This window comes from Grampus griseus (assembly GCF_964374135.1).
Source record: "Grampus griseus genome assembly, chromosome: X".
NCBI classification, from domain to species: Eukaryota; Metazoa; Chordata; class Mammalia; order Artiodactyla; family Delphinidae; genus Grampus; species Grampus griseus.
Genome location: NC_138999.1, coordinates 39,365,080 through 39,387,599, shown reverse-complemented (window position 1 = coordinate 39,387,599; position 22,520 = coordinate 39,365,080). Strand labels below are relative to the sequence as shown.

Sequence of the window (22,520 nt, the reverse complement as noted above, 5' to 3'; positions counted from 1 at the left end):
ACACTGATTAAAGTATCATTGGAATCATAAAATAATAATTTAATCATTCCAAATCATAATTTCAGAACATCAAAACAAGTAATTTATGTGGCATTTACAGATTATCATAATTATATATCAATATATTTTTAGTTTTCATTTCTAATAATAAATGGACCCCTCCACCCCCATCAAAAATTTTAGGACTGTTGCATTTTGAGAGTTACTTCAGCAGCACGGCTGAAAGGCTTTTTGACTTTAGGTAAAATTTAATTTGTCAGTAATAAGCTATAAAGGAATAAAAATTTAGCTGATGGCAAGATATTTATATACTAAAGGCTGCTTTTAATCATCTAGTTAAAACCAGCAAGCATGTCCCTAAAACCAGTTCCTAAACCTAAAAATTTTAAAACTTATCTACCAAAAAAGCTAGATACATGGAAAGTTGATACACATCAGTGAGCATGCAAAGGAATGCAATCTGGTTTTAAACGATTAAAATAAGCAACTAAAAATTCGATCATAGTAGTTGAAAGATAAACTCTAAGTTATATGGAAACTTTTCATAAAGTAAAAATACTGCAATATTATAAGCACATCAATATTATCCAAGAAAGAGTCCAGGCGGGTGTCAAAATTTCATTTATCATCAAATTTCTACTCAGAAGCTAATCACCTGACAAGTTACAATGATTATAATATGCAGACAAATAGAAACGTAACCATTTTATTACACTGCCTTTAAATGCAAATCAAGGTATTTTAAGCTATAAATTCTTTAAAGAGGACCTGCTGAACAATTCACAATTTATATAATTTTACTTTCATATCTTAAGTGCAACCTGTGAATGAACTCTTCGAAACTGTAATGTAAATTACTACCAATCTGTATTTCCTCCCATCAACACAAACTAAAAAGTAGATATACCATACAGGTCTATCAATGGTCTAGTTTTCATTACAACTTGAGAAAAATATTTGAAAAGGTTTGCATAAGACAGTATTGAAAAAGCCTCTAATTATATTAATACCAGAGATAGAGGCTCCCCAGCTTTAGCAGTCATGCAGCATCCTCATTTGGGAAACCTCTGACTTAGAAATCAGTTCAACAGAGTTTCTTAGACAACTTTCCCAGCTATATTACCTAAATTATAAAGCTCCTATGGACACTGGCCTTGAGGGGCCTGCAAAGCAAAGGCTGGGGCTCTGCCACTTAGTATACAGTCATGTACAGAGGCTTCACGGCCTGTAAACTGAGGGTTCTTTCACTAGAATTATGTTTTTAAAAGACAGCAAATTTCCAAAGTAGGGTTAAGGGCGTATTTACTGAAAATCTCAGCAACTAAGCTAGTCAGGGAATTAGATGTAATAAAGAAGAATAATAGAACTATAAGTTACAATCATAACAAAGGTTCTCACTTATTAACTACCAATTATACCTTAGCATTATAGGCATTCTAACAAAAATCTCATGTTATCCTTTTAACAATCCTTTAATGTTTAAAGACACTGAACCTCCAAAATCCCATTCTCTCACCTACCCAAACAATTCTCTCCTATTTCTCCTGTGTAAATTTCCTCACCTTACTTACTCAACCTATAACCATTATTTGATTTACACTTTCATCATACTCTCCTCCTGGAAAGACTTTTATTCACTTGACTTCAAGGGCATCCATCACTCACATTCTCCTAGATCTACTACTACCCTCACAGGTCACTCCTCTTCTAGTTTTCTTTGCTAGTTCTTCAATTTCCTGATCTATTTTACTGGAATGCCCCAAGGCTCAGTTTTGAGTTCTCTTCTTTTCCCAATCTATTCTCACCCCTTGGTGATTTCATCCAGTCTCGCCCATCTTTCCTAGTTGATCAGGCTAACTTAAGTCTCCCTCTTTCTCAGCTAATCCTGTTGGTTCTACCACCCAAATGTACCCAAAAGTTGACCACTTCTATTGCTGCCACTCTGGGTCGAGCCGCCACCACCTCTTACATGGATTACAGAAGTAATCTCCAAGTGGGTTATATCATTTCTCCTTTTGCCTCCTTTAGTCTATCCACAGAGTACCAGAGAGCATCCAGGCAGATCACCTCACTCCTCCATTCAAACCTCCCTATAGTTTCCCATTTAACTCAGAACAAAATCCAAAATCTTTACAATTGCCTACAAGGCTGAACATGATTTAGCCAGTCTGTTTCCAGCTGGACCACATTTACCTCTCTTCTCACCCTGCTCAGCCATGCTTGCCACCTTGATTGTCTCTGAATATGCAAAACACACTCCTGCATTAGGGCCTATTGCTTCTTTCTGCTCCCTAGATGTGGAACACTCTTATCACAAGTATCTTCAAGGCTCACTTCTGTCACTCAGGTCTTTATTCAAATATCCCCTTCCAGTGAAATCTTCCCTGATATTCCTATTTATAACTGCAACTCCTCTACCACCAGTCTCTAGTACTCTCCAGCTCTGGTTTCTAGTATATTTTTCCAGAGAACTAATCATAACATTACCTAATATTCTATATGTAATGCTTATTTACTGTCTGTTTACCTACATGAATTAACATTTTAAAAGTCTTAGAAAAAGAACTTATCTCAGTTTTATCAGTAATATAAAGCTAGCCAGCAATAAGTCAAATATTTCCTTAGAGCTAGTAAAAGTATAAGTAATTTGGCAATACATATTCACAACATTTTTTTGAAATGCTCTTTGACCCTTCAGTTCTGCTTTGGAGCACCCGCTCCATGGAAACAATCCAAAATATAGGGAAACTATGAGGATAAATATTCAGAAGTAAAAAACTTTTTCTCCCACCAGAGTGAATACTCACCACTTAGCAAAGCACCTGATCTTAAGTAGGCAATATGTGCAGAAATGAACTAAGAAACATCACCATAAATTGCTTAAGATGCCACTGTAAATTAGCAGTGGGTTTTGGGGAGTTGTATGATCTATTTTCTTTATTTTTTTAGAAATTTCTAACATTATCTGTGTAAATCTTATATGGAAAAGAAAATATACTCACATACATATAATACTGAGCCACAATGTAGTAATAACATTGTAGTACTATAAATGCTTATAAAAAGTTCCTCAAACTTTTATTTCTTCTTCTCTCAAAATGCATAAAATCAAATGAAGACAACTATTATGTGAGAAGCCAACAAGGCAGTCAGTCCTTCTATTACCTGAGTGGAGTTAGATAGTTGGTTTTTCCACGGCTCCTCTGCGCTGCTGGTCAGGTTTGTGCGGTTATGAGGTAGAGTGAGTGCGTTTCGCTGCAGGTAAGGCACGTTTCCATTACTTCCACTTCCTGTTATGTGATTATTGCCTATCAAAATAGTGTCTGTACTTCCCAGCGTTCTTGATGTGCTACAGGGAACATGGCCTGCAGAAAAGGGTCCATTGGCCAAAGGCTGCCCAGGGCAGGCAGGGCGGACTCCAGGCTGAGAGACGCTAGGCACTCTGGTCAGAGCAAGCTGTGGCTGCTGGCCAGAGACCGAGTTTGTAGGCAGTGATGAGTCAGCTGTTGGCCCATTAGGAATTCCAGTAGATCGTACCTGTGCAACTCCTGTCTGTCTCATCTGTCAAAAAACAAATGAAAAATAAATGCTGCCTGTGTGGTCCACAGGGGACAGAATCAGAATATGAAGAATATATAACCAGGTAATCTCTGATTTTACCCTAACATTTAATTTCTCTAGGTTAAAAAATACCTTTTCAAAACAAGAAATTGTTTCTTCACATTTAGATTAGCTTCCTCAGAAAAGCAAGAACCTACTTAATTTTTTAAGAAATATCCCTTTAGTAATGACAAAAGAATCCAGCTGAAAATTATGGAAAGGAAATCAAATTTACAGGTCTTTCCCCCATCACAAAATAGGGGACCTCAAAATTCCATTCTATCACATTTATATGCCAGATTCTCTGAGTTAAACAAGCTTGAAAGAACCCCACCTAAGTTTAGGATGTAGCTTGTTAAGTATTAAATAATATAAATAAAACTCATGCAGAATAACATGTAAATAATAAAATACTAAGTCATGTTCAAAATCAAATTTATTGCTGTTTTCTCCTAAAAATCTGTCCATTACTAGTATTTTAAGAAGCACAGATTATTCAATTCCACCAAATACTGGTGGAAAGTAGAAGTGGGCATGAACATACTCTAAAATGATGTTCCAGTCAATAGAAATATTCGAAATGGTAACAAATTTTAGGGGAAAAAAAAATGCTATACACACTTGATGTTGCTGCATTAAGACAAACTGACTTTCCAGCTGTTCCAGCATCAGTTTCTGTGCTGGATTTAAATTATTTCTATTTGCACGGAGCTGTTCCAAGTGCTAGAAGAAGAAGAAAGGAGAATACAGTCAAAGACACATCTAAGAAACAAGCTCACTATTCTAAGCAACCTTTCCCTTGAAATGAGTAGGTAAAACTCAGAATGCTGTCTAGTCAAAGATACTGATTTCTGACCAATGACAATCAACCCCAAGATGAAGTCCTTTAAGAAGTTTGAGAAACCTCAGAAGGTTTACTGTAATGTGATCTTTGAGATAAATACGCATGAAATTCTACTCATCAGTAATTTTCAGGATTTACACAGAAAGTTCTTTGAGCTTAAAAATGCATTGTGAAAGAAGATATACAGACTGCCAACAAACACATGAAAGAATGCTCAACATCATTAATCATTAGAGAAATGCAAATCAAAACTACAATGAGATATCATCACACACCAGTCAGAATGGCCATCATCAAAAAATCTACAAACAATAAATGCCGGAGAGGGTGTGGAGAAAAGGGAACACTCTTGCACTGCTGGTGGGAATGTGAATTGGTTCAGCCACTATGGAGAACAGTATGGAGGTTCCTTAAAAAACTACAAATAGAACTACCATATGACCCAGCAATCCCACTCCTGGGCATATACCCTGAGAAAACCAAAATTCAAAAAGAGTCATGTACCAAAATGTTCACTGCAGCTCTATTTACAATAGCCCGGAGATGGAAACAACCTAAGTGCCCATCATCGGATGAATGGATAAAGAAGATGTGGCACATATATACAATGGAATATTACTCAGCCATAAAAAGAAACGAAATTGAGCTATTTGTAATGAGGTGGATAGACCTAGAGTCTGTCATACAGAGTGAAGTAAGTCAGAAAGAAAAAGACAAATACCGTATGCTAACACATATATATGGAATTTAAGGAAAAAAAAATGTCATGAAGAACCTAGGGGTAAGGCAGGAATAAAGACGCAGACCTCCTAGAGAACGGACTTGAGGTTATGGGGAGGGGGAAGGGTGAGCTGTGACAGGGCGAGAGAGAGTCATGGGCATATACACACTAACAAACGTAGTAAGGTAGATAGCTAGTGGGAAGCAGCCGCATGGCACAGGGATATTGGCTCGGTGCTTTGTGACAGCCTGGAGGGGTGGGATAGGGAGGGTGGGAGGGAGGGAGACGCAAGAGGGAAGACATATGGGAACATATGTTTATGTATGACTGATTCACTTTGTTATAAAGCAGAAACTAACACACCATTGTAAAGCAATTATACCCCAATAAAGATGTTAAAAAAAAAAAATGCATTGTGACAAGTACACTCTAAGAAGCACTGTTTGGAATAGGAAAAGTCTGAAGACAATCTGACTGTCCAAAACTAGTGATCTGCCTAAGTAAAAGTATGAAACCTACATAAAGAAACATGATGTAGTCATAAAAGAATAAGGAAGCTCTTTATACACTGACATGGAAAGGTCTGTAAAATATATTATTAACAGTATATATAGCATTCTATCATTTGTATAAAAAAGGGAGAAAAATAGTAATATATGAGAGAAAGAGGATGCATATTTGCTTGTACATGCATGATATATCTCTGGAAAGACAAATAAGAAACTAATAACACTGGCTGTCTATTAGGAGGGGAACTGAGTGGGTAGGGGCAGGAATTAGATGGAGAATTTACTTTATATACCCTAAACTCATACTGAGGCAGTTTGAATCATGAGAATATATTTGGGGGGGGGGGCGGGGGGGAGTGGAAAAAAAAAGAATGAATTATCTCTATTACTCTGGTAAATGTGGGTTCATTTTACTTATGCGCCTATTTATTGAGTTTACTGCCATTCAACTTTAAGAATTAATAGTTAAAAAACTTAAAACTTAGTACCTCTACTCTTCTTTAATAGGAAAAACAATCTGTCAAAAGCATATCTTACATACCTGTAATTTCTGTGGTGTCAAACACCATGAATGACCTTGTTGCTGTACTGGAGGATGTGACACTGCATGGCCACTACTCCAATTATCAGAAGTATTCTGAGGAAAATTGATAAAAAAAAAAATTAAAGAATATTTGGTTAAATCCATAGAGTTAACAATAATGACTAATGGAGGCCAAATGACTTTGAATTGGAATATTTACATATAAGAAAGATGTTATGACATTTAGTTCTTTTAAAAATACTTTTACATGCATAATAAATTTGGAAAATCATAAATTAAGAAAATATTGATTCTTTAATAAGCCACCCAAAAAGGCCCACCCCTAAACTATGGCCCAAATGGCTAACCTAAATACCACACTGTCCACTAGGTCCAACATTAAGTTTATTTCAATGTCAGTAGAAGGTGATGATGAAAAGTGTGTTGAGATCTTAACGGCAGGGAGATGAATAAAATGATTTGATGAATGCAAATTTATCCCTACTTTCTATATTTAATATGATGCTAAGAATTTGGGATAGAAAAACTCAAACCTTTCACTCTTTGATGTCCACAGATTTAAAGTAAAGGACAGGAGATGTTCAAACTGCACAAGTTCGGGGCAGTTAGGAGTTTCTTTTTTGACTGGGATTTTTATATTTCTCTAAAATATATACCTTTGTTGGACTAGATGTTCTTTTCCTCTTGGCAGGACTGGACAGGTCATCTACTTGACTAGAAGGAATCATGTGTAGTGGCAAGGATTGCTGTGAAATTGGTGTTTGACTGAGGCCTAATACAGGTTCAGTATTTGGATGATGAGGTTTACATGCCTAAGAATCACAGAAGGAAGACAAAAATAGGGTTCTATATATTCTTAATTCATTCCTTCAAATTGTAAAACTTTACAAGCTGCATACTTTTCAAAGCTATGTGGACATCGCTGATGGCAATTATTGTAAATCAAAATCAAATGAATCATCAATGGAGGAATGTGTACCTTCCTTTGAAAAACTTGCTTTAAAAAATAAACCACTGCAGCATTACTTTAAGAAACCTCCTTCAAAATCATGAAAATGCACAAAGGTTCTAAACTGGCACCCCAAAATTTCTTCCCATATCAGAGGGAGTTTTAATTTGATCTAGATTCCCTTCACAATTAAATCAAAAGGCTTTTCATTAATGAAAGCCTCCTGTGCTTAGTAAAATACGCTTGACCACTACAGATTGAAAAGAACCCTTAAAGCTGGGCACCTGCAGAACATAACCCAACTTCTCACCTGCTGTGCTGTGTTCATGGCACCCTGCCTGGAGGTAAGCTCTGCGGGGATTGGTAGGCTCCACGCCTCCTCAATACTAGGAAGTAATTTAGTTTTATTCTGTAGACTACCTTGTGGAAGGTTACACAACTGAGCCTAGGAAAAATTATGTAAAAAGCAAATTTAACACAAGCCTAATTGAGTAAGAGCAAGTCCACTAAATCTTCCTAAATGCTATAACTAATTGTTTTTAAAAGAAAATAGATTCTTAATTTGGGGTTTCAGAAAGATACTAAGTATAACGAGGGAAACCGGAATATAAACCTTTGTGAGAATTAAAACAAAGCTGAGCTCTGTTTTCAGAGTTCTTATAGCTGTCTTCTCATGAAACTCCAAGCAAGAGTGAAAGACAATGTTTGTGTCCTTTTCTCTAAAATGCTATGACAACTTAAAAATGTAGACAGTACATAGAAAAAAATTATGTAAATTAATATGCATCAACAGAGTAAATGTGCAAAAGAGCATCTTTCAAAATACTGCATATCTTACTTAAAATGAAAAGTAAAATAATATTACAAGCTATGGTATGTTTACAAAATATGGAAACAAATTATAGACATCAAAACACAGCTAGACAAAATTCCCAGCCACCCTCCTCCTGCCTGAGTGTCATGGGGAAATATGTGCCTTTAAAAAACTGCCATTTAAACATTTTACCTGTAAATACTTAATTCGTGCTGCAAGTGCAGAGGTATTACTACAACTTTTGCTTCTGGTTGCATTTAAGTAGCATTTAATGGCATCCTGAGGCTGGTTGCAGGATTCGTAGAGTGTGCCTAGGTCCATCCAGGCTGCAGCATGGCCATGGTCCAACTGTACAGCACAAATATAGGCCTGTAAAGCATCCATAGGCTGATTTTGCTGCTGATATAGCACGCTGGAAAGAGATATTCAGAAAAAATAAGTTGACTAAGAAGAACTGCTTAGCTTCATAAAATGATATAAGCCATGAAGTACATTATATGTGATGCAACCATCTTTGTGTATCAATTATAATACCATTATTTTTATACAAAGTCTTACCCTATTGAACACCATGTATCTGCACTTGCTTCTGATTTATCAATAGACTGCCTGTAAGATATAAAGGCATCCTGAACTTTCCCAATACTTGAATAGCACCTGAGAGGGGAGGGAAAAATCAAGAAAATACGATTAATACTGATTGATTAATTAATTAATTTGCTGAATGGATGGACTATATGTCAAAGCAAATAAAAACCTAATAAGCTGACATATTTATGTGAATGTGTGTACATACATGACAACAATAATGCACATTATAATTAACCCTTCAATAAACTATATTATAGTCTATCTGATAGTGTTTATCAATACAGCATGCTTTAGAACCTATTAAAATAATTAAAGGCCATATCACTTCAATATTATAATACTGACTTACGCACACTCACACACCCACTACTCTACTTATACAGCTTGATCTCTCGTTTTCTATAGAGTAAGAACATAGAGTTAAAAACCAAGAAAAACACTCTATGTTGGTAAGACTTGCTGAATCAGATTTCAATTCTCCTTTCTTAAATAATGAGGGCAAAAATTCTTTAATTCATACAAAATACAAACATAAATACTATCAAGCTAACTATCAAAAATAGTATAAAATAGAATTAAGTACAGTATTTTATGACTAGTAAGGGTAGCAAGGTATGATTAAAGTTTCAATGACCTGCCATTTTCTTAATGTAGATGTACCTGATGGATACACAGAACAGCAGCTGAAATTATAAATACAGAAATTATCTTTAGTGCTTGGCACTAAGGGAAAAAGACAAGAACAAAATCCAGTTCGTCTTCAAGGAGCTTACAATTTAGTTGAGGACTGAAGACACATTATAATTGTCATGATGCCATATCAAATGGCTAGCACAGACAATAACTGGTCTGAGAATTGAGGGTAGACACACTACCGGGGTTTAGGAAAGACAAGAAAGGGAAGGGTAAGAGTAAAGGAACTGAATATGTGTAGATGCATACTGTTTAGATCAGTGATACCCATTACCAGCCAGTATATGGCAATTTGGCCAAGCAAACGAAATGGAAAAACAACATACACATACATACATAAATTTTCCATTAAACTAATATTTGTATTGTAATTGACTTATTTTGAAATACTATTGACTGAGTAAACAGCAAAAAAAAATTTAAACATCAAGTACTCCAAAAGTGTTGGAACCACTGATTCTGGCAGAGAAGGTAAGAAAAGGCATTTTGAAATGCTGCTTGAACAATATGAGCAAAACTTAATATAAGATAGCACAGATACGAACAGTAGAGGATTTTAAATCCAACCCAAGAATACCCTGACGTTTGTTCTTCTAACAAGGGGAATGGCATGATGAAAGTACTTTATAGGAATATTAATCTGCTAACAACATGTAGGGATAAACTGAAAGGAAAATAAGTTATGGACAGTAAAAAAGAAGGCAGTTATATTCACTGGTTTGGAATACGCCAAAATTAGGATGAAAGTAATGCAAGTAACAACAAAGAAAAAGACAGGAGAAACAATAAACCAAAAAACAGATAAAGACTTTGTGACAAACTGATTAGCTATTCATGGGGGTGGGGTTATAATTTAGTTTTTAAGCCTGATTAAATAGAGGGAAAAAAATGGTGATATCATTGGCAAAAATAAAGAAGAAGGAGCTGGTTCAGGGAAGAAAATGATGAATGAGATTTGAAATATGCTGATTTTGACATGAGGTGTGGACATTAAAATGGGAAATGTTAGGTAAAGAATGGGAGATGTGGTCCTGGTGTTTAATACCTTGAAGTGTAGCAATCTAGATTTGGAATTCATCCATATCAAAGAGAGGGTATAAGAACATAGGATACCGACGAAGGAGAGGTAAAACTAAGCCTAAGCAATCATTAATATTGTGGTTGGGGCAATATAAGAAAGGTCAGTGACTGAGACAGAGAAGGCAGTGTCACAGAGCAAACTGTTTTATGAGAAGGGAATTCAGGACAAGAGGGCATTAACAATGCCAAACAGGGACAGACACCACAAAGAAAGGGAATGCTTAACAGATAGTAGAAAACATGCTCTGTTTGTTGTTGTTAAATCAAAGCCAATCTCAGATTTATAGACAAATTTGCCTAACCGCTAGGAGGAATAAGCAGTAATTCCCAAAACCAATGTTTTCATACTTGATTCCTACAAAATGAAAGTAGGAAACCAATGTGCCCAAATACAGATGGCCCAATCCAACTGCCAAACACTTTTCCTCTAATAAAACTTAACTAGGTTCCCCTGAGACAGCGCTGTGTAATTGAGAAAGCACTGGGTGTTGAACCTAGGATCTAGTCCCTGCTCTGATATTAGTTACCTGCATGACTGTGACCTTGAACAAAACATTTTACTCCTCTGAGCTCACTTTCTAAAACATCTGCAAAATGACAAGGTTTACACGGTGAACTAGGTGACCTCCTGGTCCTTCCCAGCTCTAACATTCTATAGTTCTGTGATAACACAGTCAATGATTAGTACCAGTTTAACAGCATTACCACATTACACTTTTGTTATGATATACACATGCCAAATGACAAATTCAATCTTCAACACAGACCTGAATGCAGAGGTAAGTAATAAAATGCCTCAGAAATATTAGGGTCATCAAATCCCAAAGTTGCTTACTGACACTTGAGATCTTCCTTCAGAGCTTTAATAACTTCTAAAATACAATTTATTTATAAAAATTTTCTCACAACAAAACAGATTTGAAGCAACACATTAGAAGTCAGCAAAAGAGGGTAAGAAAAGTAAACATCAAAGAAAAAAAATTTTAACAGTCCTCAGATAAGAAATAATGGACACCAACATGATAATCTTGAACCCCAAAATAAGTTAAATTGTAGTAAGTATCCTTTAATTGAGAAGTCAGTAAACTATAGTTGGAAAATTTTACCCAGAAAGATTCAAATAAAAGCATCTCAATGATTTAAAATGTAAAACCAGTTAATGCGGGGGGGGGGGGGGGCGGGGGGGGAACCTCCTATGGAATAGTGCTCATTGAGCTGAAAATTACTAAGATAGTAATTTTTGCGAATTCCCTGGCGGTCCAGTGGTTAGGACTCAGCACTTTCACTGCCAGGGCTGGGGTTCAATTCCTGGTCAGGGAACTGAGATCCCGCAAGCGGCACGGCCGGGAAAAAAAAAAAAAGTAATTTTTGATGTTTCGTTATGTATTAATTTTCCATGCCTAGAATTAAGAAAAAATTATATTAAAAAGACATCCACACTATTGTACTGTATTAAACTACTGATTTGTATCTTAGGTCAAAAGGAAAATACTTTCCAGTATACATTCCTTTTAATCTACATTAAAAGAAATTTTCATATATAAATATTAACACTAGAGGCAATGACTAGGCAAGGCCCTACTTCCCAGTACTAGACCTCCTTTCTGGTCACTGTATGAAACCTATCACTGCATAATACTAATAGTAGTAACAGAGCTAGCTCCAAATGCAAATGGTGTTCAGTTAGTTCATTTATTCCATTTACTGAATAGCCACTTTGCTAGGCAGACAGATACAAAGATGGTAATATCCAGTTTCTGCTCCCAAAGATCTTTAGTGAAAGAGACAATGTTTGGACTCTCAAGCTTTATTAATAAGCAACCCAATTTACATGATTTTACAAGCTTGGGAAGGAATCAGAAAATCCCTGCTAAAAACAGCAACTTTCCCACTCAACTCTTATTGTATATTATTATTATTATTTTTTTTTGCGGTACGTGGGCCTCTCACTGTTGTGGCCTCTCCCGTTGCGGAGCACAGGCTCCGGACGCGCAGGCTCAGTGGCCACGGCTCACAGGCCTAGCCGCTCCACGGCATGTGGGATTCTTCCGGACCGGGGCACGAACCCGTGTTCCCTGCACAGGCAGGCGGACTCTCAACCACTGCACCACCAGGGAAGCCCTTATTGTATATTATTAATGAATAATCAAAATTTTTTTAAAGAAGGAAACATCTTAATATTATTCCCTCTCATACAAATATACTTTGCTATATTTAAAGGAAAAAAATGAAACCATACAAAATACTAAAATTTAACATAACTATATGGCAAACTCACTTCAAGTAAAATACTATAGAAAATAGAGGAAAAAAGCTTAAAATTAAAACAAAATAGGATAATTTCCAAAGAATTCATAAAATTAAAACCTTTAGAATGGGAAGGTACCTAACAGATAATCTAACCCAGGGCTTCTCAACCTCAGCCAGGTAATTTTTTACTGTAGAGAGCTGTCCCACTAGATGCCAGTGGCACCCCCTATAGTTGTGATAACCAAAATGTCTCTACAGACATTATGAAATGTCCTCTATGGGGCAAAATAGCCCCACACCCCCGGCATTGAGAACCACCAATCTAATTCTCTAATCAATAGAAAACTGAAGCCTCAAAAGGTTTAACTGTACCATCCATGATTCCACAAATAGTAGCCTAGCCAAGACTTGAATCCAAGTATCTCAGCTCGTAGTCGAATGATCTTTCCACCATACTGCAAAAGCTAAAACCAATTAGGAACCAAAAAACAATCTGATAATGGTCCAAAAATATATTCTATCAGATACATATACATGAGGTATGTTTCAGATAATCAGTAAGCAAAATTCAGACATTCAAAGTACAAGAGAAGTTTATAGGCTTGCAAAAAACTATTTTCACTACATGTCACTTCTCCTTTCCAACAAATCCAATAATAATGTATCTACTTTCGACTGTGATTTGAGATCTACTATTAATGTCCATTCTAAGGTATATATCACTAATCAAAATGATAACTAGCAAAGTTCTACTGACTACTGGTAGTCAACAGGTAGAATGAAAAATTCTCTGTTCTATTAAACAGACATATAAAGAAAACACTAGAAATCAAAAGGAAAGGCATAAATAGTTGAATGAAAAATTACTATCTGCTATGACTTTTTAAAAACCAGCAATAATTTAAGTCAAATGAAAATTCAATAAGCAAAATAAGAAACGTCCTGATAGACCAGATGCTGCTGTAAGAAAACCACCACATTCAGAAGCTTTCTTTTATTTTTTAACTTCTAGAAATCTGTTATAAAAGACTTAAAAGAGAAAATACACTGATCAAGTTATTAGTAAACTAATATTTTAGATCATAGTTCAAAACCCTTAGCTGGAATAAACAAAAGCAAAGCCTAAGTATCTGATAAATCAGTCTTACCTTCCGAGGAAATACCAGGACTGGCCAGAATTAGGATCTGCTTCCAAGGACTTTTGGAGATATTGAATAGCATAGCTTTCCTTGGTGGCTTTATCTCCCAGGAGATCCACAGTATGATGCATCCAACCTATAGTAAGTGATTAAAAATATTTACCTAAATGAGTTAATTATTATTCTATTTTAAAGAATACCAAGCAGAAAACAAACAAGTAAAAAATACTCTTTTCAGTAAATTTATTCATTTAGCTTGGCATACACATTCCCAAAATTTAGAACTGTCAATTCTGGCCTAAGAAAGTCTGTTTTTAAAGTACAGTCAAAGCTATGAAGAACTTTCATTCCAGAGAAATTAAAACAATTTTAAGCATTGACTTATCACTTAGTAGACTGCAAACTACAGTTCTTTTATTCTCTGATTTTTTTGTATTTGAAAAGATTCCAAGGTATAAAAGAATATAAAGATGTTAAATCTTATTCACTGTTCCGTGCAAAAATTTATGTGCATTTAAGAATCTCCAAGACACTATTAACCCAATGTTTATTTCCAAGGAGTAAATATAAGCTATATAATCAATGATAGTTCAGAGTAAAACACACACATACAATTCCACCTTATTGGCACTGGCTACATATTTTCACACCTTATAAAATAAAAACTATAAAGCATTTGACAATTTTTTAAAACCCCAAGGCTATAAGAAAAGTCCATTCAAATGGTGCAAATAAAAACGGTACAAAATGGGTAACACAAATGTTTAATAAATAAATTTAGATAGTGCATAATCTCATATGTGGAATCTTAAAAAGTCGAATACACAGAAGCAGAGAGTTGAATGGTGGTTACCAGGAGCGGTAAGGTTGGGGAAATGGGGAGATATTGGTCAAGGTTACACAGTTGAAGTTATGTAGGATAAGTAAGTCTAGAGAACATACAGCATTACAACTGCAGTTATTAATATTGTAATATATACTGGAAACTTGCTAATATGAGAATAGATTTCAGGTGCTCCCACCACACAAAAACAAATGGTAACTATGTGAGGAGATGCATATGCCGACTAGCTTGACTGTAGTAATCATTTCACTATGTACAGGTGTATCAAAACATCATCTTGTACACCTTAAATACAACCGTTATGATAAATAAACAAACAAGCAAGCAAGCTGGCTATGGAAGTAATCAAAAGACTGGATCATGGACTAGTGTATTCTATACCTTCAAGGCACACAGGAATAATTTGATTTAATTTGCCAGGGAATCATATTTCAGTTGTGGATCAATTCAAGTGCATAAAATCAGCTGTTCTTTGTGTATAGTCCACAGTACATAAAATAAATAAGGACCTTTATTTTCTGGCATTTATTACAGTTGCTGTGCTCCAAAAGACATTTTAAAAGGATTGAGTTACCATGTTTTACAGAAATATAAGTCAATCACACATCTATTCATCTGTTCTTTCCTTACCTCTCCTACTATTACTAGTAAGAACAGGACCTACAGTAGCAGGCTCTAAAAGGAGTTGCTTAAGCAACAGTGACAAGAAAGTAGGAAGGATTGATGTGCAGGCATAAATTACACTCAATTAGGGGAAGTACCTTCCCTTTCAAAACCATGGCAAGTTTACCTATACACTCTGCGAAAGAAGACAGGTAGTTCAAACGATTTCAATCCATTTCTTAAATTTAAAAGGTATATATGCATTTTTGCTATTGACACATTCTTCACTGCAGCTAATTAAAAAACAGCTTGTATTCAAATATTAGCTGAATGAGTAAGCTGTCTGAAGGCACCACTTTGCTCTTCTTACTGAAGAACTAACACAAAAGCTTTTTTGCTGTACTAATAAACTTGTTTTAATTTAAAGATACAAATTCACATTACTCAAACACTACATGTAATCATTAAAAACAAAACTTTACTATAATTTTTAAAAGTATGGATAACTCAAGGAAAATTCTAACCAGAGATTAAATTAAAAACAAAGCTAAAAATAAAACTTTTATATGAAAGCAATGTGTTTATTTTGTATAACCGATCACATAATATGCATTCATATCATGAAGATAAGTGATAAAGTCTAAGCTTAAATAATTTTAAAATTACATTAAAAATAGTCACATCATGAAAACATTCACATTACTACAACGGTGGCTAAAACTTAAGAGTCAATTATTTGCCCAGACCAAAACCAAATTTTAAAAAGCTGGGGTGGGGGGGCGAGGGAGAACCAAAAAAAACCCCCGAAATACCAAATGCAGACAAGAAACATGACTCAATAACCAAGCAACAAAATTAAATGTTGGAGAATTCCATCATTATCTTCTTGGTGATAGTGACACATTATATCCAGACGACTACATGCTTTCATCTTCAACATTACAACAGAACTGCATGTGTAGAGAAACTATATATAGTGTTAGATGTTCCACAATTCTTACATAAAATGCTTTAGTTAATATTATCAACAGAGCTATGAAAGCAAGCTCACCAACCACTAAGAGACTTTAGGTAAATCACTTAACTTCATTGAGTACTAAGCATATCTGGCACAAAGAAAGTATTCAGTCCCCCTCACCCATGGGTTAAGTACCAGAGTATAATTTTGAGAATTTAAATGGATGAGTTGCACTAAAGAACTGTAATGAGATTGACTGTGAGATAGACAATGCTCGGCAGAAGGTGGAAACATGATGGGTTCAGATTAATTCTATCAACTCTGGGGAAAAGGAAAGAAAAGAAATAGGGTACATGAGCCACGTATTTACCATCTGTGACATGTAAAAAACATAAAGAGATGTACTTATAACACACTAAATGTATATTATTACATACCCAACTGTTGTAAGACAGTTGCTTTTACTTGTGCAGAAAGGTTTTCTGTCTGCAAAAGTTGTTCATAAGCTTCCTTTGCAGAATGATACTTCCTCTAAAGAGCAGGAAAAACAGATTTAAAGAAAATAAAATTAACATCTTTAAAGAACTAGCTCATATGTTAAGTTTTATATGATACTGATATTTTGGCGTATTTTAAAAAATCAACTGAAAGAGAAAAGTGCCTTACTGAATGTTTCTCTAACTCTAGACAGCTGGGGTTAATAGACCATGTTTCAGAGTATCTAACACCAGTAAAACATTCAATATAACAAAGTATCATTAAAACATGACCTTTAAGAATTTGTCAAATCTCAATAATTAAAAAAAATCATCTCAACCTATTTAATAACATAAATGATTTCAACTTTACTTAATAACACTAATGAAACCAGAAAAGTATTCCACTTCCAAGTGCATCATCTGTCTGCCTAGAAATACCAAGTTCCGAAGCAACTTAACAGGAACAATAGAGCACGTCAAAAATGCTTTAAAAAAACTAAGTACAAAAGTAGTTGAAACCTAAGTTTAAAAGATATAGATACTGGTATATAAAATATCCTATGAAAAATTTTAGAATACATATATGATTTTGAAGACAACAAACCTCCCATAATTATAGTCTAATAATGTTTGCAATATTTAAGATTCCTTGGGCAAACTCTAAATGAAACCATTTACCCACAGTTCTCATCCCAGAAGTACTAATATGACTGAAACCCATTATTGCTACAGTCCTAAAACTTAAGACAAAACCTCCCCACCACCCCCCACAAAAAGGGGAAAAGCCAACAAAAGAAAACCTCATAAATACTATCTTTAAAAAATACTTGGCAGAACAATGAAGTGGCTTTCATTCATATCACTGACAGTACCCAGCTGCCTGAGCAAACAAATCTTTCTCCCCCAAAACATAGGTAGAAACACGAAACTAGCTGTGTGAGCCTCAGGCAAATCACTTGAGCTATGATTCAACATCCATAAAACAGATGTAGTGCCTGATCTTTCTATCTAGAGTTGTTCTAAGGATCAAACGAGATTAAAAAAGAGCTATGAAAACAAATAAGGAGCTCTATGAATGCAGTATGTCAACATGAGGAAGATTTGAAAGAACTGTCCATTGAGATTAACAGTAGTTATTACATAAACTTTTATTCATCAAGTAAATGAGTTCCCTTTAAACATTAATCTGGTCTGAAAAAGTGAATTAGACAATTAATGAAGGATAAGGATCAAGTTATTCAACTCAATTCCTTCAACTGGTAAATATTTGTTGAATACCTAATACATAACAGGAACTGCTGGGACTACAGTGTAGTCAAGAATACAGATATAAAAACAAATAAAACATACTGTACTGTTAAAAAAAAACATACTGTACTGTGTACAATAACAGTATGATATTTCCCAGAGGAAGAAAGAGCATGTGGTAAATTTAGAGTACTAGCACACTGGGCAGAAAATGCAGAGCCAAGCAGACAACTTCACAAAGACCTTCCTAAACCAAGTTAAAAGACTACAGACTGTATCCTAAGACAATGGGGTACCACTGAAATGAGTTCAAGCAATATGATCAAATTTATATTTTAGAAAGAGCCCTTTGTGGAATTACCTCAACAAATGCTAAAACATACTTCCAAACACTAGTAATAATAATAAAACCAACATACTTGAAAAGCTGGTTGCATCGTATTGAGAAACATGAAGTTTGATTTCTACCTCCTATTATATACAAAAAACTGGCATCCACATTAAAGACCTAAATATGAAATGTAAAAGTATAAAACTAAGAGAAGAAAATGAAGGAGAGTATTTCTTTGAGATGTGAAAGAATTTATTCAACTTGGCCAAAATGGCACAAATAAGGAGGAGTAGTAAGGATCTGACTTGAAACACGTAAGCAGAAAAATAGGCAATGGACATAAAAACCAATACATAAAAGGTGAAAAACATGTGAAGAAGTGTACACCTCTAGCAATCAGAAAATGCAAGTTTAAATGATATATTACCTTCTACCCATCAGATTGGCAAACATAAAGTTGGGTAGTTCTTAGTATTGTGGGGATGTGAGTAAAGGAAAATGCTCATGCCTTGCCTGAAGGGAATTTACTCATGAAATTAGGTATGCAAATATGCTCCAATCTAACAATCTCACTCTTGGGATATATATACCAAAGGAACCTTCCCAGAGGTGATGTTGTAAATGGTACTATTTGTAGTACCAAGGAGATGGACAACCTAGGTCTATGTCACTAGGTGAGTGGAAATATAAAATATGATGGATGCTTACAGCAGAACATTAAGTAGCAACTATAAATAGTATATAAAAGCAACATGAGTTTATCTGTAAAGGTGTTTAGTATAAAGTTAGTATAAAGTTTTGTCTCTGGTAATGCTGAAGTAACAACACTTCAGACAGCTTTAAATTCTGGATAAAATATAAAAGTTAACTATCAGAAAGTACTGAAAAGAAACCAAAATCAGGCAAAAACAGAGAAGCTAATACTTAGAGGAAGGGAATGGCACTGGTTTAGTAACCCCATTTTTCTAGGATTTTCACCTGAAGGCAGGCCCCAACTGGTATCTGGTTGGCTACAACTCAAACAGAAATCAGCAATCTTACTAGCTTGAACAATCTGAGGACAGACTTTGTAGCTATCACAAGAGCTGGAAGTGAGGGGAGAAGAAACACCAGAAAGGAGAGGGAGAGAAAGAACAACAAATTCTGCAGTTAAACTGCTCAAATCCCTAGTTGACCACTGAACTATGCATGAACACAACAGATGTTCAGCAGCCTAAAAGAACTAAAGGAAGAGATTTAGCTGTTGCCAACCACAGGGATGACAAAGTTTCGTGAGTGACTTGGGCAAAGTTAACTGGCTAATAAAACAAAAATATCATCTTCAGAAAAATATAACAAAATCACTCTCCACAACGTATTATTCATGATACCCAGAATAAAATTACCAGACTTGTAAGAATCAGGAAATTTTTACTCATGTTGAAAACAATAGGAAATTAATGAAAACCAGCCATGAAATGACTCAGATGTTGAAATTGCAAATAATTTTAAAGCAGCTATTTTAACAATGTTCACAGATGAAAAGGAAAACATAATCATAAGGAATGAATGGACCAAAAATCAGAGCACGTAAAGAGAAATTAAAAGAGAAACACAAGGAAATTCTAGAACTGAAAAATACTAATTTGAAATTTTAAAAAAAAGTTACTGGAAGGACTGAATAGCAGATTAAAGACTTAATTGGAGTCCAAGAAGGAGAAGAGAGAAAGAATGGGGCAGAAGAAATATTGACAATGGCCGAGAACTTTACAGAAGTGATGATATCAAAATCCCATATCCAAAAGACTAAAAAAACCACAAGTAGTATAAATATAAAGGAAAAACCAATACCTAATTACATCATAGTCGCATACTTAAGAACCAAATGTAATGAGAAGAACCTTGAAAGCAGCCAGAGAAAAACGACAAAATACAAAGGAAACAATAAGAATGACAGCCAACTTTATGTAACCATATCAGTAATTGAATTAAATATAAATGGACTAGATATTCAAACAACAGAGACTGCCAGACAGATTTACAAAAGTGAAAGAAAGCCAAAACCACAGTACTTGTAAGATATGCACTTTTTCATATAAGGATTCAAACAGGCTGAAATAAAAGGATGGGAAAAGATACCATGTAAACTGTAAGTATTAGAAAGCTGAAGTGACTAGATTCAGATCAGATTAAGAAGGCTTCAAGGCAAAGAGTATATTACCAGAGAGAAAGAGGAATGTTTCATAATGATAAAGGACATATCAGGATGAGATAACAATAACAAGGCTTCTAAATAAATGAAGACTGTACAGAATTAACACTGATAAAATACAATTAATCTACATAATTTATTCCAATTTCACCAACTGTCCCACATATATCCTTTTTCTGGTCCAGGATCTAACTTAAAATCCCATGCTGTGTTAAATTAGCATGTCTCTTTACCATCCTCTAATCTGGGACAGATTCTCAGTCTCTGACTTTCATTACCTTGACACTTAAAGCAGCGGTCCCCAACCTTTTTGGCACCAGGGACCGTTTTTGTGGAAGACAATTTTTCCACAGACTGGGGGTGGGGGTGGGGGGGGTGGGTGGGTGGGGGGGGTGTGTTCCCAGGAGGTAATGCGAGCCATGGGGGGGTGGGGGGGTTCAGGCAGTAATGCCGGCAATGGGGGAGCTGCAGATGAAGCTTCGCTCACTCGCCCTGCGGCTCACCTCCTGCTGTGCGGCCCAGTTCCTAATAGGGGTTGGGGCCCCCTGACTTAAAGTACTAGCTAATTATTTTGAAGAATGGCCCTTTCAAATTAGTAAGCACCTTGTGGAAAGATATTCAACATTCCTCATATATTAATTAATTAAAATTCTACAGTAAGAAAAAGGTGACCCTTTCCCTGTTTATTTATTCAATTATTCATTTATAGCAATATGAATATATTTTATTCTATATCTTATACACCATTATTATAATTGTTTCTAAACTTGTGTCAGATTTGGTGATTAGAAATCCCATTTCCCTCAAGTTGGCTTCTTTATCTTTCCACATGCCCATCATTTTCTAAGCACTTCCTTACTTTTTGGCACCATGAAATGTTCCAGGGATCATCTAGTAGTTTCTCTGCCTAAGCCCTGGAATTACCCACTTCTCCCCAAGAATTCCTGATTCCTTTTATTGAAGAATTGGATTTAGAAACAAAGATCTGGGTGCTAGTACATTCACTGCTGCCAAGGTGGGTCACTGCTTCTAGGCCCTTGCAGCAAACAGCTAGGAAATATATTAATGTATACATACATTATGTATACATTACATTATATGTAATGTATGTATATACATACATTGTATGTAATGTATGTGTATACACACATTATATGTATGTATACAGATACATACATACATACATACATACACACACACACACACACACACACACACTCTCTCTCTCTCACGTCTCTATTTCTATCCAACTCTCTATTTCCATAAATAACCTATGTTCATAGTGATCCCTCCAATTCTAATCCAACAACACAGAATTCAGTCTAGCCTTTCTTCTTTTCTTACTTGTAAGTTCTCTGACACTGAAAATCTGGTCCTCATTATCCACAATACATTTACTTAACTGTTTACCCCTAATATTTACATAAAATAGTTGCAGAATTTCCATCCATATCCCTGTGAGAAAGTAACTGTAGTGGAAGATTTGTTTACAGTTCTTTTGTCTCTAGCTTTACACTATAGAGTCAAAATACTATTCTCCAAAGTTATTTAGCTTAGTTCTTTTCATCCCTACCCCTCAGTATACTTATGTTATTCATTTGTAATACAGTTAGGTTAATTTGTTACTGTTCATTCTATTTTGGGCTAACTCACATTCTGGTTGGTCTTAATTATTCAATGAATTTTGGGGTGGGTATGTGAAACATAACCAGGTTCTAGGAGTTAGAGCTACATAAAAAGTATACTCAAGGTAAGTTCTACTCCCTACTACCCCATTCACAACCATTCCTGGGTAGGTAACCAACCTCACTTGTTTCTGGTTTATCCATTTTCAGTATTACCTGTGCACAAGTGGGACGTGTATCTTGCTTTGCACATACATAGTTTCTTTCACAAAGGGCAGCATATTATACTTTTATACTTCACATTTTTTCCACCTAACAGTATATCCTGGAAATCATTCCATATAGTGATTTACCTAGGTCTTCCTCATTCTTCTCTAATGCTGCATGGCACTCCACTGCCTGAATGTACCATGATTTATATGTACAACCATTCTCCTATGTATGGACATTTAGGTTGTTTCCAATGTTTTGCAATCACAAACAATGCTCCAAAAGATATCTTTGTGC

The 22,520-nt window shown here is 35.3% G+C and overlaps 1 protein-coding gene across 3 annotated transcripts in view; it reads right to left on the bottom strand.

Moving 5' to 3' along the window:
- The window catches only part of KDM6A (lysine demethylase 6A), a 209,193-nt gene that overhangs the window by 44,482 nt on the left and 142,191 nt on the right, over positions 1-22,520 (bottom strand). The window contains exons 9-17 of one of the 3 annotated variants that reach the window (XM_082681587.1): positions 16,577-16,670; positions 13,744-13,870; positions 8,540-8,638; positions 8,174-8,393; positions 7,478-7,612; positions 6,875-7,030; positions 6,216-6,311; positions 4,222-4,323; positions 3,166-3,561 (exon numbers count right to left, since the gene is read on the bottom strand). In XM_082681587.1, the coding sequence (XP_082537713.1) occupies positions 3,166-3,561; positions 4,222-4,323; positions 6,216-6,311; positions 6,875-7,030; positions 7,478-7,612; positions 8,174-8,393; positions 8,540-8,638; positions 13,744-13,870; positions 16,577-16,670 (1,425 nt within the window). The remainder of the gene's footprint in view (positions 1-3,165; positions 3,562-4,221; positions 4,324-6,215; positions 6,312-6,874; positions 7,031-7,477; positions 7,613-8,173; positions 8,394-8,539; positions 8,639-13,743; positions 13,871-16,576; positions 16,671-22,520) is intronic. The other 2 variants (XM_082681586.1, XM_082681585.1) reach the window with 2 other exon arrangements.